A 15,506-nucleotide genomic window follows, 5' to 3' on the forward strand; every position below is an offset into this window, starting at 1 on the left:
AACAGCGCCACACCAACATGTGGATTTCCAGTGTACTCCTATGTAAAGAATAGAAAGTGACAAGGAAGCAACTTATGTAAAACAGGAAGTTGGAGACACAGTTTGCACACTAGTGGTTATCTCATCTATGTCATCACTTGCATAGAATTAAGACTTGAAAATTTGGATTTAACATTATTTCTAATTTAAAACATATGACTGCTTGTTGTCTAGACTTCCAAACATTATATAAGTGTAGAAAATAAATTGTGCAAATATCTTGCTCACTATTTGACTGCAATTCTGGATAGCTAATTGCCAGTCTTTGAGAAAGGTCCCACAAAACTGATGTGAGTTGCTGTGCTATTAGTGTTTGATTGGAAGTGAAAATAAGTGGCTGAACCCCATCAAGAAAGAGAACACGGAGCACCAGTTGTCAGATCTCTGAGGAATGCTCTTGGCAGATAAGTTGACTCTCCCTCATTCTGCATGTGCTAAAGTGAGACACCTGGAAAAGTACACCTTCAGAAAGGGGAAGACAGCAGTACAGTGGAAGAGAAGACAACTGAAGCACAGGGAGATGTGTGAAAAGGCCAGTCTCCCATTCATCTGTGTGCAAATCATAGGAGTGTTCATGATATGCTCTGAAAAAATTCAAATGTGTCAGTACAAGAAGTAAATCACATGAGTCTCTACCTTTCTTCCTTCCACTGCCCTCACTAGCCATTGACTGTCTCTTGCAAAGCCCCTACTGTACCAGGTAGCATACCAAATCCAGGTGCAACATTTGTTTGAATTACACTGTCTCCAAAAGCCAATCCTCAGAAGTAACATGTGTTCTCTCACTGACAACCCACCTGACAATCTACCTAAGCCTGATAAGTCAGCTAGAAAATGTAAGCAATGAGCAAGCAGGTCAGTCCTGACCATAATGGCTCATGGCTGGATCAGGAAAAGAGCAATCCAGGATATAAAACATCCAACTTGCACAGCACTCTTTATTAAGAAAATAATTTTAAAAAATAAACAAGGATCTTGAGTGGGGAAAATACACAGAACAGCAGATCCTTTGGGTGGTTCACGAGCAGGCCGACAAACTACCTTACTGGTCAGCCAGGCCTATATCCCAGCTCATGGGTGTTATCTCAGGTGAGAGAGAAGAGAAACAAAGATGATATGGATGAAGAAAAAGATCATATCCAAGAGATCTTTTTAGGGGCTTTGTTTGAAGGCCTCTTCTGGGATTGTGCCCTCAGCCTGGAGGAAGAGAAAAGAAAAAGTTATGACTTCAGAAGAGCTAGGGACCTAGAGTTGCACCCCAGGCCACCTTGCCTTTAACTTCTCAGTCTTCTAGAAGGCCCAGAATCATGCACTTGTTACCCACTCAGTTCTCAGACTCACCTTGAGAATAGTGAAGACCTGTCCAGCGATGGTATAATTCCACTCATTGTCCTCAAGACATCTGGGGGTGGGAGAAGAATAGGTGAGCTCCATTAACACTGCAATGTGAACACTAAGCCTACCCAATGGCACCACTAAATCCAAGCTATTTCTAGGCTGGGGCACATGTACTAGAATGAGAAAAAGTGTGTAATGATAAAGATCTTGTGAAAGTATTCTTTAATCCATTTTGAGTCAATTTTTGCATATGGTGTGAGAGAAGGGTCCAAAACATTTATTTTGTAAATGGATATACAAGTGTCACAGCATCGCTGTTTAATTTTCCTACACCCTAGTTAGTAGAAGAATCAATTGACCATAAATGTGAATATTTATTAGTAGGGTCTCAATTCAAATCCATTGATCTATGTCTATCCATACACCAGTACCTCACAGTCTTGATTATTGTCATTTTACAGTAAGCTTTGAAATTGAGAATTATGAGTTATCCACATGTGTTCTTCATTTTAAAGACTGTTTGGCTATTCTGAGTACATTGCAAGTCCATATAAATTTTAGGCTTAGCAGTCAATTTCTGCAGAGAAGCTAGCTGGTGTTGTGATGGGGATTGAGTTACATTTGTAAATCAATTTGGGGGAATATTTTCATTTCAACAATATTACATCATTCAATCCATGATCATAATGTGTCTTTCCATTTATTATGGTCTTCTTTGATTTATTTAAACAATAGTTTAAATACTGCGTCACCCTGTAGGATACGCACTCTACCATAAAGTTGGTTTGAACCGCACAGTTGGTGGTTCAAACTCACCCACCCCTCTTCAGAAACCCTATACAAGATCACTATGAGTCAGACTTGACTCGAGGGCACTTAACAACAACAACATGTACATATCACAGTATAAATTTTGTGTTTTACTTAATTTATTCTTAAGTATATTATTCTTTTAGATGCTTTGTGTATGAAAGTTTTATTTAATTTTTATATTGCTTGCTGCATATGCACAGAAACAAAAAGGATTGTTATTTATTAAAGTTGAACCCTGCAACCTTACTGAAATTGTTTATTATTTCTAATAGTGTTTGGTTTTTTTTAAATGGAGTCCTTAGGATTTTCCATATAAAATACAATGTCATCTGAGTATTATATTATTTTAAGATTATTTGCACATGTATGTGTAATATCAGGGTAACTTTTTCATGGGTCTGCTGCTTTTTTTTAAGTAAAACCTATGAACAGTAACTTTTCAAATTCATTTGTAAATTCTTATCTTTGGTCCTCCCAGCTCACCCTGACCCCAGAATTCCCAGCACTCACTTCAGAGACCATTCACGTTTCATCCCAGACTGGATGGCGAATGCTTGCACCATATTTTCCTGCTCCTCGGAGAGGGTTGGTTTAGAGCTGGACAAGGATGTGGGCACTGGGGTGGAGGAATTCTGGGTCTTATTGGGGCCGCCATCATTCACAGATAGTTGTTCGTTCACAATACACAAGCTACAGGAAGAATGAGCCCTCAGACAGCTGAACAAATAGGTAACCCCCAACACCCCCCACACCTGCCTCCCCAAACAATGATCCTGCTTCCACTCAACAGCCATGTTCCCTCTATCCCCTACTCTGATTGTTCCCCAGATTCCGTGGCTGTTACCCTCTCCCCTACCACAAAACCTGCCTTTGGAGGGATATCTGCCAGCTTCACTGGATTTGTAGATTTACTCCCAATCCAGAGACAGTTTCATACTGGTCTTTCTAAACTCTACAACAGTCCAGGGAGATAGATACTCTAACCTTCCTAATCCAGAGAAGAACACTGAGTCACAGAGAGGTTGTGTAACTTGACCAAGGTCACACAGTTGATCAGTTCTGGAGTCAGGCTGAGAACCTGCTATTCCTATACCATAGCTATGCTCTTATCCACTAGGCTAGACTGATCCTGGGATTTATCATTTAGAATTCTGGAATTGTGAGGGAACTATGAGGAATGTAATGTACTGACCTCAGGCTGCATATGTTCCTTGTAGCATCCAAAACGCAACACTTACCTGGAATTGTTGGCAGGAATAGCAATGAAGGTCTGGGTGAAGGTACAGACATGAGGCTGATGTACTCCTTCAACTTCAAAGACAACAAAAAATAATCCTCAGAGTTGCTCAACCTTTACATAGGGCCACTTCTCTGTGTCAGGCCCTATGGCAATCTCTTCACGAGTTCACGTGCCTCGTTTTTCACAGCAGTCAAAGAGATGGGTATTACTAGCCCCATCTTGCAAACAAGGAGACTGAGAATGTGACAGTGTGGCAGAGTGTGGGATGGGGGATGAGATCCATCAAATTCCATAACTTGTATCCCTGACATTTGAGCTGTGCTGGGGCAGACAGGTATGGATTTAGGTCAGACCAGGGTGGGTTGGAAGCAGGGTGGGAACTGGAGCACACAGAGGAAATAGGAAGGGAAGGGATCAGGGAAGTCTGGAGAATTCTGAGAAGGAAAAGTGGGGGACATAGAGAAGGAACTCACCCTCACTGAACAGTCCACTAACAGAAAAGCAGAGCATCTTTTCCTGAAAGAGTAAAATGGTTCAGACTCCCAGGATTCCCATAACCCTTTTACCCACTTACGCTTTCTGGATCTGCCTCAGGGAGGAAACAGGTGCTCACCGTCTGGAGACACACGTCCACCAAGAAGGAGTTGAGGTCATGCCGGGTTTTGGGTAATACACTGAGGAAGTCAACAATATCATGTTTCGTGTGTTTCAGAAACTGAATCCGCAGTACTGTGTTGGGAGAAGAGAAGATCAGGGGCTTCCTCATTCACTGAGTCTCTAAGACTGACTCTTTCACATCTCTTGTCCCGCCCAATTTTCCCCTAACATACTTACCAGGGTCCTTGCATTTCTTTAGATTCCTGCTACCCTTGGAGTACTTGCTCAAGCTGCTTCTAGGAGAAAAAGAGGAACAGGAGGGGGTACTGATGGGAAGTCACAAAGTCCAGGGTTGTCATCAGATAGGTCTGTAATACTCACGGAACTGGATCCTCAGGGATAAAGGGAATGGCAAGTGAGAAGCAGGCCTCATCGTGGTAAGCAAAGACAAGATCCTGACGGTCACCAAAGTCATAGGTCCAGTAATACCTATGGGGAAGCAAGAAGGACAGGCTTTCTGTGGTCCGGGCTCCTAAGTGGACTTGAAAGTCCCTTATCACCATGAGGTTCCAGGACTACTTACTTTTGCAGGAAATTCATGAGTAGATTTTTCAGGTGCTCCGATCCTTTATAGCTTTCCTGGAATTAAAAGATCACTTGAGACTATGATACTAGCCAAGCCTCCCTTGCAACATGCCAAATCTTGCTTAGTACTTCCAACTCACCTTACAGGGCTTCATTATATCTGGGGTTTTCATTTCAACATTAAGTGACTGGGGTAGATGCTGGCCATCCTGCGGAATGAAGTAAGTCAGCAGTGTAGAGCTGGGAGATCACACCAGGTGTCCAGGAAAATGAGGGTCAGAGGCCAGGTGTGAAATGGCCTTGAAAATTCTATGATCCAGACTACAGACTACATTCTATCTTCTCTATGGGGTCTGGAAACCTCTACTATTAGATATTGTACCTGTGTGTGTGTGTGCCTGTTTCATGGACCCTTTTTAAGAGAATAGCTATGACTTGTTAAAAGTCTGTATCTTCTAAAATAGGTAAAGGGGCAATGCAAAAATAGACAAGACACAAAGGACTTGAGGACAGGGGTTCAGGTCATCAATGTAAATAATAGAAGACAATAATAAAGGTAAGCACTTACCAGGCATAGCAACTTGGGGAAACTATTTCGGATGGCACTGTTCAAAACCAAAAATAGGAAAAAGTGTTTTACACTACAACATTGGACTGCCTGCCTTGAATGAACATATAAATGCCATGTACAGAGCCCTTAGAGCACTCATGCTTGGCTTGAGTTCAAGGGTCTTGGGTCTACATTCCCTTTAGGCCACTGGACAGCCCCCATTTTTAAAGGCACAGCTTCTCCATCTCATTCCCCACAGACCTCCTCTGCCACTCTCCTCCTCCTGGACTTTCTCACATGGACAGTCCTGACCCTCTCCTCCAGTGAAACAGCTTAAAGGCTATGCGCCAGCGATTCCTTCTTCTATCTGACTTACTTACCTTCCTCCAGGTCCTCAGAGAAGGGTCCAAAGGGAAGAGGGAATTGGGTATGGCCCAGGGCTCTGCTACTTCACCAGGTGTCCTATCAGGCCTGGCCTTGGACAAGACCAGGACATCCTCAAGTGATGGCCCAGGATGTCAGGGCAGGGAGATGAGTGAGGCAGACTCAGACAGCAAAGAGGGAATAAGGACAGGTAGGGAGTAAAAGTAGGGGAGGGAAAATATAGGGACATATTGGGTAGTGGAGAAAAAAGAGAAAGAGAAAGCTAATGAAAGGCAACGGAAGATGTTTTTTGTGGATGTTGAGGATTAGGGAGAAAGGAGGGAAAAACCACCTCCCTTGCTGGCATTCTGCCCTTCACCTTCCCTGTCAGTCCCTGGGGCTGAGGTAGGAGTTGAGAAGAGGTACTTGTTGGGATGGGCCCTTGTTGGCCTTTGTCACCTGGGTAATTCCATGTGAGCCGATCATGAGAACCTGAGCAGCCATGGAGCAGGAGACCTTCTCCATGAGTAAATGTTTAGGTAACAGCACAGCATGAGGTAAAGCATCTGTGGCCTCTCTTATGAGCACCACTTTCTCCCCTGAAAACCCTTATACAACTCGGCCTGTCTTACTTGGTCCATTACCTGAGGCATCTTGGTGTACCCAGTGTTATTCTGAAGGACCAGGCGGGATGGCATAACATGGTGAAGGGAGGAGGCAATGCCTTTGAGAGAACTGTTCTTCTGTTTTCACATCTGCCTCTGCCCCTTGCCCTCTGATCACTGCAGGTAAACTCACTTCTGACCCACTGACAGGTTATGGGACCCTTTTGGAGCAAGGGAGGGAGGGGCCATGACAGGATGGAAGAGAAGCCCACCTAGGCTCAGAGCCAGGTTGACCTGTCTCAGCAGAAGTTCCTGTTCAAGAAGAGCCTTCAAAGTCCAGGGCATTAGTATCTGGCCCCAGTGGTAGAGTAGGGCACAGTGTCCACACCCCTGGTTCTTGGAAGGAAGGAGAAGCCCTGCTTCCTGGAGGCCATGCCAGAGAAGACTGGGTACAGAGGGATGGCAAACAGAAGGGAGCAGTGAACGGGCCAGATGAAGGCAGGTGGACCTCTAAGCACAGATGTGAATCACAGAGAGGAGAGGGCAGGGCACGTAGTCCTCCTAGAGGATCAGAGCTCCAACATCCTGAAGACATTGTCAGGGGTAGCACAGGCTGTAGGGGTGAAGGTCCTCAGAATGGCAGACAGTGGTTACCACTGACCTCACATAGGTGGAATGATCTGAGAAGTTGTTACACAATGGGTTTCCTTCCAGCCACAGCTCGTCAAGCTTCATCCCTTTGATCTTGTCCAACTCCCACACTGACTTCAGCTGAGAAAAATGAGGAGGAAATGAAAGAGATGAGTCCCAAGAACAGAGAGAAATCTTAGCCTTCTGGATGTTTCATCCTGCCCCATAGTCACCCACAGGCATCCTCCTGCCTCTCATCATCACCCTGATGAGCACGGTCCCCACCCTCAACCCAAATTCAATCTGGCTTCGACTTGTCACCTTATTTTTGGAGAGGTTCAGGATCTTGACTTTGGGGGCTTTATGTATAATGTCAGACAGGCCATTCAGCTGGTACAGTTTGTTGCTACACAAGTTCAAGGACAACAGCTTTTGGGAAGAAGAATAGAGTGTTGGTTACTATCTAGGGCTTCAGAGACAAACTTGCCCTACATCTCATCCTTTCCACTTCTCTTTCTAAATACCAGTGCTGGGCTAAAAGCCTCACCTCAGGGAAATTCTCTTCGATGATCTTCAGTGTGACTGTCATGCAGCTTCTTCGATTCAGGATCATGTCAATATCATGGTTTACCAAGTCTTCAAGAAGTCCAGAGAAAAAGTCAGAAGGCTGAGATGGGCCAGCTGGGTCAGTACCCTCCCCAAGTTAACATGCCTAAGTCTTTTTCTTTGTAATACCCCCGCCCTCCGCCCTAGAATTAGGGCTGTCAGTCATACTTGGGTCAAAGCGCAGGCTCTGGAGGTCAAGAGCTTTCTGGAAGACATCATATCGTTTGTTCACAGTCAGCTGCAAAAGCAGAGATGGAGTTAACAAATCTGAGGTAGTTATGGTGGTGATCATGATAGGGAATTTGGGGTGAGGATATAAGTGGTGGGCACACAGCATGTCTTGAGTCTGCATTACCTTTAGTTGTTCCATTTGTTCTGGACTCAACTTATTCTGCACGGAATGGGGTTCTGTAGAATGATTGACCAAAATGCGTATCTATAGGAAAGGAGATGCAGGAAAATACTGTGAAGTCTAATCGCCCAAAAGAGATTCCAGCCCCTGATCTGTCTTTTGCCCACAGAATACGTACAGTTAGTGGCCTGAACACACACCTTTTGGTTCTGTTCACCTCGAATCTTATAACTGGCATTCTTCAAAGCAGAGGCAGTACAATAATCCTGGACAAAGAACTGGGCCTGCATTTTTACATAGTGGAACTACAGGGAGTAGATGCAACAACAACAGTTTCAGAGATTAAAGACCCATGATGATCCAGGATACCCTTCTCCCCTCTACCCAGTCATCTCGCTTCACCATTCTCTCTTACGTCAACTGGCTTGATGGGAACACTGCAATGGTTCTGGATGGAATTCAGTAGCCAATCTTTGTCATATTTTCTCCCACAAGGAACCTAAAGGTAAAATAAAGTATAGGAGAAAAGAGTAATGACACAGAATGAAGGCTGGAGAACAGACCCTACCCAGTATTCTGTTCTGATCTTCTACTGAAGTTTAAAAGCTTCTAAAGAAATAATCACTGATATGATTTCTTAAAATTGTGCCAAATATGGATTTCTTATATCATTTTTCTTTCCTTAAAAATCTCTCCTGCAAATAATAACCTTAAGATCTTCCTTTTGCGAGGTTCCAGGAGTTCTACCACTCGTCTGTTAGTTTGTTGTACTGTGGTGGCTTGTGTGCTGCTTCTATGCTAGAAGCTATGCCAACACTATTTTAAATACCAGCAGGATCATTCATAGTGGACCGTTCTCAGTGGAACTTCCAGACTAAGATAGATTTTGAAGAAGGAGAGGCAGACTACTCCTGAAAGGTTAACCCCTGAAAACTTTATGAATAGTAGCCTATTCATACTGTTAGATATAATTAAGGAAGATGAGCTCCCCAGGTTGGAAGGCACTCAAAATACACTGGGAAAAAGCTGCCTCCTCAAAGTAAAGTTGACCTTAATCATACAGATGGAGCAAGGCTTTCACAACTTTCATTTGCAGATGCGGTACAGCTCAAAATGAAGAGAAACAGTTGCAAATATACATTAATAATCAAAACACGGAATGTAGAAAGCATAAATCTAGGAAAAACGGAAGTCATCAAAAACTAAATGGACCATACAAAGATTGATATCCTAGGCATTAGTAAGCTGAAATGGACAAGTATTGGTCACTTTGAATGTTGGGAATGACAAGTTGAACACCATTGCACTCATCATCAAAAAGTACATTTCCAGATCTATCTTGAAATACAATGCTGTCTGTGATAATACACCTACAAGGAAATCAATTCATATGACTATTTTCAGATTTATGCACCCACCACTGTAGCCAACAATGAAGAAACTGAGTAATTCTACCAACTTCTTCAGTCTGAAATTGCTTTAAAGTGCAATCAAGATGCATTGACTAGAATGTGAAAGTTAGGAACAAAAAAGAAGGACCACAGTCAGAAATATGGCCTTGGCAACAGAACCTACGTTGGAGATTGCATGATAGAATTTCATTAAGACCAATGACTTATTCATTGTAAATACCTTTTTTAAACAAAATAAACGGCAAAGATGCACATTAACCTCGCCAGATGGAACAGGAATCAAATCAACTACATATGTGGAAGGAGACAATGGAGAAGTCCAGTATCTTCAGCCAAAAGAAGACCAAGAGCCAACTGTGGAACAGACCATCAATTGCTCATATGCAAGTGCAGACTGAAGCTGAAGAAAATAAAATAAGTCCACAAGAGCCAAAATATGACCTTGAGTGTATCCCATCTGAATTTAAAAACCATATAAATTTGGCTGATAATGTTGAGCTTCTCAATCATATTTTTCCACATATGTAGTTGATTTGATGCCTGTGTATACCACCTGGTAAGGTTCACATATAGCCACCATGTAGTTGAATAGAGGTATTTGCAATGAAGAAGTCTTTGCTCAAGATTTGATGCATTAGACACGAATGACCAAAAGACCAGAGGAGTTGTGTCTGACATCAAGACTATGAAACACGAAGGATGCAAAAGGTCATTAAAATACAGGTAAGAAAGAAAAGACAAAAACGACTCTGAAATTTGTTCTTGATTGTAGAGAAGCTAAAGTGACTGGAAGAAATGATGAAGTAAAGGAGCTGAACAGAAAATTTCAGTAGGCAGCTCTAGAAGCAAAGTCAAGTTATATCATGAAATGTGTAAAGACCTGGAGTTAGAAAGCCAAAGGGAAAAACACATTCAGTATGTCTCAAGCTGAAAGAACTGAATTAAAAAAAAAAAAAAAAATCAAGCCTCAAGTTGAAATACTGAAAGGGCAAAATATTGAATGGTACAGGAAGCATCAAAAGAAGAAATTTCATTTTATTTGTATCCACAATCAAGGCTCATGGAAGCAGCAGTCAAGAATCAAATGATGTATTACAATAGGCAAATCTTCTGCAAAAGACTTCTTTAAAGTGTTAGAGAGCAAAGATGTCATTTGGAACCTCACTCACCAGAGGCATTTTCAATCACCTTATATGCATGCAAAAGCTAAGAAGAATTGTTGTTGTTGTTGTTAAGTGCCGTCGAGTCGGTTCCGACCCATAGCGACCCTGTACAGGGTTTCCGAGGGTGTAAATCCTTACGGGAGTAGAAAGCCTCATCTTTCTCCCGCTTAATGCATTTGAATTATGGTGTTGGCAAAGAATATGAAATATACCATGGATCACGAAAAGAATGAACAAATCTGCTTTGGAAGTATGTCCAAGTTGCTCCTTGGAAGAGATGATGGCAAGACTTCATCTCTCACACTTTGGACATATTGTCAGGAAGGGGACATCATGTTTAGTAAGGTAGAGAGTAAGTGAAGAAGAGGAAGATCCACAATGAGATGGATTGACACAGTGGTAGCAACAACGGGCTCAAACAAAACATTTATGAGGATGGTGCAGGACTGGCAGTGTTTCATTCGATTGCACACAGGGTCATTTTGAGACAGAATCAATAAGAGGACACCTAACAACAACAGGAATTCTTACTTAATGGAGGCTCTGCATACTGCTCCTCCAAGAACTCTAGAGATTGGACTCCACATACCCTCCCCTAAAACACATACTCAGCTTGAGCCAAACTGAGTCATGCTGCAGGGAATTGCTTCATCTCCTTGGAAGTTAGTTTTCCTCTTTGTCTTCCTACAATCAACCTTGTCTCTTTTTATCATTTCTCTGAGATCTTACATGCTTGATCATGTAAGATGTCCCTTACATGATCGAGCATGTTGCCTGTTATTAATATAAAGGGCACATTATTAACTGCTCATACTCCCAATAAAGTAACTAGTTCCTCTACATGAGACCAGTAAAACTCGACCCCACCACAATCTCCAGGGTGTACGTTCTGTACATTTTTCAGAACACTCACTGTGATCTTGAACCAGCTTCTGGAGCTTTTATCATGATTATTATCCTCCATATCTCTCTTTGGAGGTTTTCTATTTCTCCACACATGCCTATCCTTGACCATTTTACTCTTTGGAGGTGCTCTATATCTCCAAACAGGCACATTCTCCACCATTTTTCTGGTTTGATGTTTTCCATCTCTCCACACAGTAATATGCATAAGATCTTCATTATGCCATCTCACTTTTCTGTTGGTGCATTGGGTGGTGTGGGGAATGCTGTGGGAAAGTGAAGAGAAAGTATGTGTTTATAAATGTGTAGAAAGTCTTCTATATATCCTCTCTTCATTGATACTCGTGCTACATGGTTGCGCAACCATTATCCCACTTCTAGCTTCCTTCAACTTTCCAGCGGGAGAAGGAAACAAACAAACAAACAAATCACAGCGAGGCTAAGAGCTACACAGTCCCAGTGGCAGCTACGTGCAAATCAAGCTGTCTGGTCACTTACTGTCTTACTTGGAGGTCCTTGTAGACATACCTCATTGCTGTGTTTCCATCATTCTCTTGGAAGTGGGAAGACCAAAGCTCAACCTCACTATGAATGTTCTCTTCGACATGATTCCCTTGGAAAGATCTCTGACCATTCTGTATTCCTAGAGAGAAGTTATCACCATCATTATATTCTGAAATTGAGAACAATTTTTTTTCTTCAGATTCATTGGTGGCTCATTATCATATTCCCCATCATGGACTAATACCACAAGAGGGCAAGTAAACTGCCAACTTGTTCTAAAGGAACAACTGCAAACACCAGAAAGGAAATCCTTCTACCTTATCTGACAGACAGCATAGTTAGGGGAGCACTCTTGGAAGAAGAGGCACCTCTGTTCAACATTTGAAAAATGGAGCCAGATTTATAAGGAATAGAATTGTAAATGTTGATTAGGCTAGCCAATAGGAAGAATTTAGGAAGGTGTCCTAATTTTATTTTCCTTCTTGACTCTTTAACAAATGTACTAAAAGCCTGAAAGGCAACCTTTCTCACAGCTAAATCCAACCACCAAACTGATTTAATTAACAATCAAGCTGCACTTCCTTTGCTTAAATGACAGGTGAGACAGAATCAACAACGTCCTAAACAGTCTCCCTGCCTCTATTCTTGCCTTCAAAATACTCTGAAGTATCCAGATTCATTTTCTTTTTGCTCTTCCTGAAATTCTTTTCAGCCCAGGAATCAACCCTTTCTAAACTCAGCTCTTCTAAAGCAAGGGTCTGAACAATGGACCGGAATGAGAAATGTCAATTATAATTTCCTAGTGCTTTTTTTTTTTTTTTTTTTTTTTGCTTTCTGCTACTTTTTTCTAGTCTGATTATATTATTTTGAGAGAAAAATATTATATATTTCGATGGTTTTTAATTGGTTGAGGGTTTCATTTTTTGTGGGTTTTGTTTTGTTTTGTTTTTGTTTTTATAGCCCAGGAGGTGGTCTATCTTGGGTAAATGCCACATGGATACTTTAAAAAAGAATGTGTACTCTGTTGTTGGGTGGAGTGGTCTATTTATGTCATTTAGATCCTGTTATTTTATTGTGTTGTTCAGATATTCTCTATATTCTTGCTAGTTTTCTGTCTAGTCATTTTACCATGTGATAAAAGGGTGATGGTGGATTGGGAATTTCTCCTTTCAGCTCCCTCAATTTTGACTTCATGTATTTTTAAGGCCATGTTTTTTGGTGTAAACACATTTAGGATCATTACATCTTCCTGGTGGACTGATCCTGTTTTCACTGTGCAACATCCTTCTTCCTCTTTGTCTCTGTTCTTTGTTCTGAAGCTGACTTCATTGGATACTGTGGTCTCAGGTATGCTTATAAAGTGTTCTTCACTGTATTTTACCTTGTACTCACATGCAAAAGTTTTGTTTCTATTCCCCATTTCTCCACCTACATTGACTCCCTGCTAATATATATAATTTACCATGTGAAAATATTTGAGAGTTATTTTAACATTTACAGAAATGAGATTTTCTCAATTCTTACTCTGACAGGTGGATTATCTAGGAGTATTATTTTTCCTATATCAATTGAATCAAATGGTAATGCCGGTAATTTGGAGCAAAAGGGGTGGGGTGAAGGAAATTAGACTGTTAGCACCTAGCTTCCTTTTGGGCTATGACATTGAAAGTACTCTGTATTTGGATGTGAGGAGCTCTGGTGATGCAGTTGATGGTTAAAACATTTAGCTGCTAACCAAAATGTCGGCATTTTGAATCCAATAGGCATTTCATAGGGACAAAAATGTGTCAGTCTATTTCCATAAAGATTGATATCATTGAAAACACTATGGGGCAGTCTACTCTGTCTTATAGGCAGGGGTTGCTAAGAGTCAGAATTGACTTGATGGTAGTGGTTGTTTTGGGTTTGGTATATTTGAATTTAATGGTTACGAATCGGGCTGCGAACCTTAAGGTCAGTGGTTCGAAACTACTAGCCGCTCCGCGGGAGAAAGATGAGGCTTTCTACTCCCATAAGGATTTACACCCTCGGAAACCCTGTACAGGGTCGCTATGGGTCGGAACCGACTCGAAGGCACTTAACAACAACAACAACAACTCATTAAGTACTCCATGCTGGTTCGGGCCACACTGATTAGTACACACTGTGCAATCCTGATCACTCTATGTTGCACTGATCGTGATCAGACCTCAGATTCACTCCTCTAGTGATTTGCTTTCACTGTGTGACCCACTGTTAGTACAGTCTTGCTACTCATAACCTTTGCTACTTGATCTGTGTGACACTTGGTAGTGAAATGTAACATGGGAAGAGCACTTGACTCAAAAGTTCCATTTTCACTCCCAAAAAGCTGGAGGTGACTGGAGTCCTGTACTCTCATATTCCACATCCAACTAACGAGGAAATTCTCTTGGCTCAATCTTCAAATCATTTCCAGAATCTAGTCCCTTCTAATCATCTCCACTGCCAAGTCACCAAATTCGCGCTCCTGGATTTATATCTTCCAACATGTGCCCTTACTTCTATCCTTTTCCAATAGTCTATTTTTAACACAGAAGCCAGAGTGGTTTTTAAAGCACAGGTCAAATCATATTACTCCTCTGCTCAAAATGTTAAAAATCCATGTTTCTAATGATACTAAACAACAACAACAAAATTAAAATATTCATGACCTTTAAAGACAGATAAGAAATCAACTCATTTTAATAAACATTAGCAACTGAAAGGAAAAATCAATGATCTACCCTGCCTATCTAATCAGCAAAACTGCTCATTAGAGAGTTGTTCTTCCTACGAGTATTCCATGGAAAAGACAGATTATCTTCAGAGGAGTATTACAACTTATATATGAAGGAGATATGGTAGAATTTTAACATCACCATTTAAAAACCACTAATTAAATAAAAGAATTAGGTAATCATAATCAATACATCCTAAACATTATAAAAAGGGAGACATAAGCATAAACCTTGTTTTGGAAAACACACAGCGCCACCTGTGGGCTTCTGGTGTGGCGCTGTAGAATAACCACTGTACTGCTAACTACAAGTCGGAGGTTTAAGCTCACCAGTTGCTCCTCGGAAACTCTATGCAGAACCAACTCAACAGCACTTAACAACAACAACCTATAAGTGGTCTTGCCAAAAAGCACAAAAACCGTAAGAGGAATGCGAAAGCAGTCACTAAACTACTCCTCTGAGCCACAAAGAAAGATTCTTCCTTAATAATGGGCATAGAGAGGAGAGCCCTGGGGTCAGAGGTGAGTCACTGACCCCCAGTTTGCTACCTGCAGAACACCAGAGAGCTGCTTTCAGTGGAGCCATCCCTACAGGGGCAGCCAATGCGACTCAGGAGGCCTGGGCCCCAGATAGGAGAGGTCAAATACGTTTCTTTGAACTGAAAACCCAAGAACTCTGAAAGCCAGTCCCTGTACATGCTGTATCATACTTTGCTTATTCATTCTGCAAACCCAGGGAACTCTGAGCCTACCACATTACATTCTGTTCCTTCATGTATTTCTCACAACAGGGCTGTGATCTGAAGAATCATCAGCTCCATGCCCTCCTGCAGGAAATAGTAAACCGTTTTGGTGGAACACTGGAATGAGAGTAGAAGAATTCTGCTACAATCCCCCTCCTCCCCACAAGATGTCAATACATGAGGGAAAAGAAGGCCAAGAAATGAGAAGTCAACGAGAAATTAAGCAATGATGGTAGTATACAGTGTGAAAAATCTCTGGAGAACTGAACTCATTCTGACAACACTAAACCCTCTGGATATCATTCCTCTTAGAAAAAGTGTCATTT

The 15,506-nt window shown here is 41.8% G+C and overlaps 1 protein-coding gene across 1 annotated transcript; it reads right to left on the bottom strand.

The window, feature by feature from the left end:
• Window positions 1–1,191: 1,191 nt before the first annotated feature.
• Window positions 1,192–11,756, bottom strand: NXF2B (nuclear RNA export factor 2B). Its single transcript, XM_006869118.1, has 21 exons — window positions 11,695–11,756; window positions 11,391–11,462; window positions 11,207–11,294; window positions 8,134–8,217; window positions 7,919–8,023; window positions 7,722–7,802; window positions 7,535–7,604; window positions 7,308–7,396; window positions 7,082–7,189; window positions 6,792–6,901; window positions 5,181–5,217; window positions 4,753–4,821; window positions 4,611–4,666; window positions 4,409–4,516; window positions 4,265–4,323; window positions 4,044–4,159; window positions 3,904–3,946; window positions 3,429–3,501; window positions 2,701–2,880; window positions 1,381–1,441; window positions 1,192–1,236 (listed from the first exon to the last, which is right to left on the bottom strand). Exons 1-21 carry the CDS (start codon window positions 11,727–11,729, stop codon window positions 1,192–1,194), a joined length of 1,689 nt encoding a protein of 562 aa, XP_006869180.1. The 5' UTR covers window positions 11,730–11,756.
• Window positions 11,757–15,506: the final 3,750 nt, after the last annotated feature.

Source organism: Chrysochloris asiatica, unplaced genomic scaffold (genome assembly GCF_000296735.1).
Source record: "Chrysochloris asiatica unplaced genomic scaffold, ChrAsi1.0 scaffold00126, whole genome shotgun sequence".
NCBI lineage: Eukaryota > Metazoa > Chordata > Mammalia > Afrosoricida > Chrysochloridae > Chrysochloris > Chrysochloris asiatica.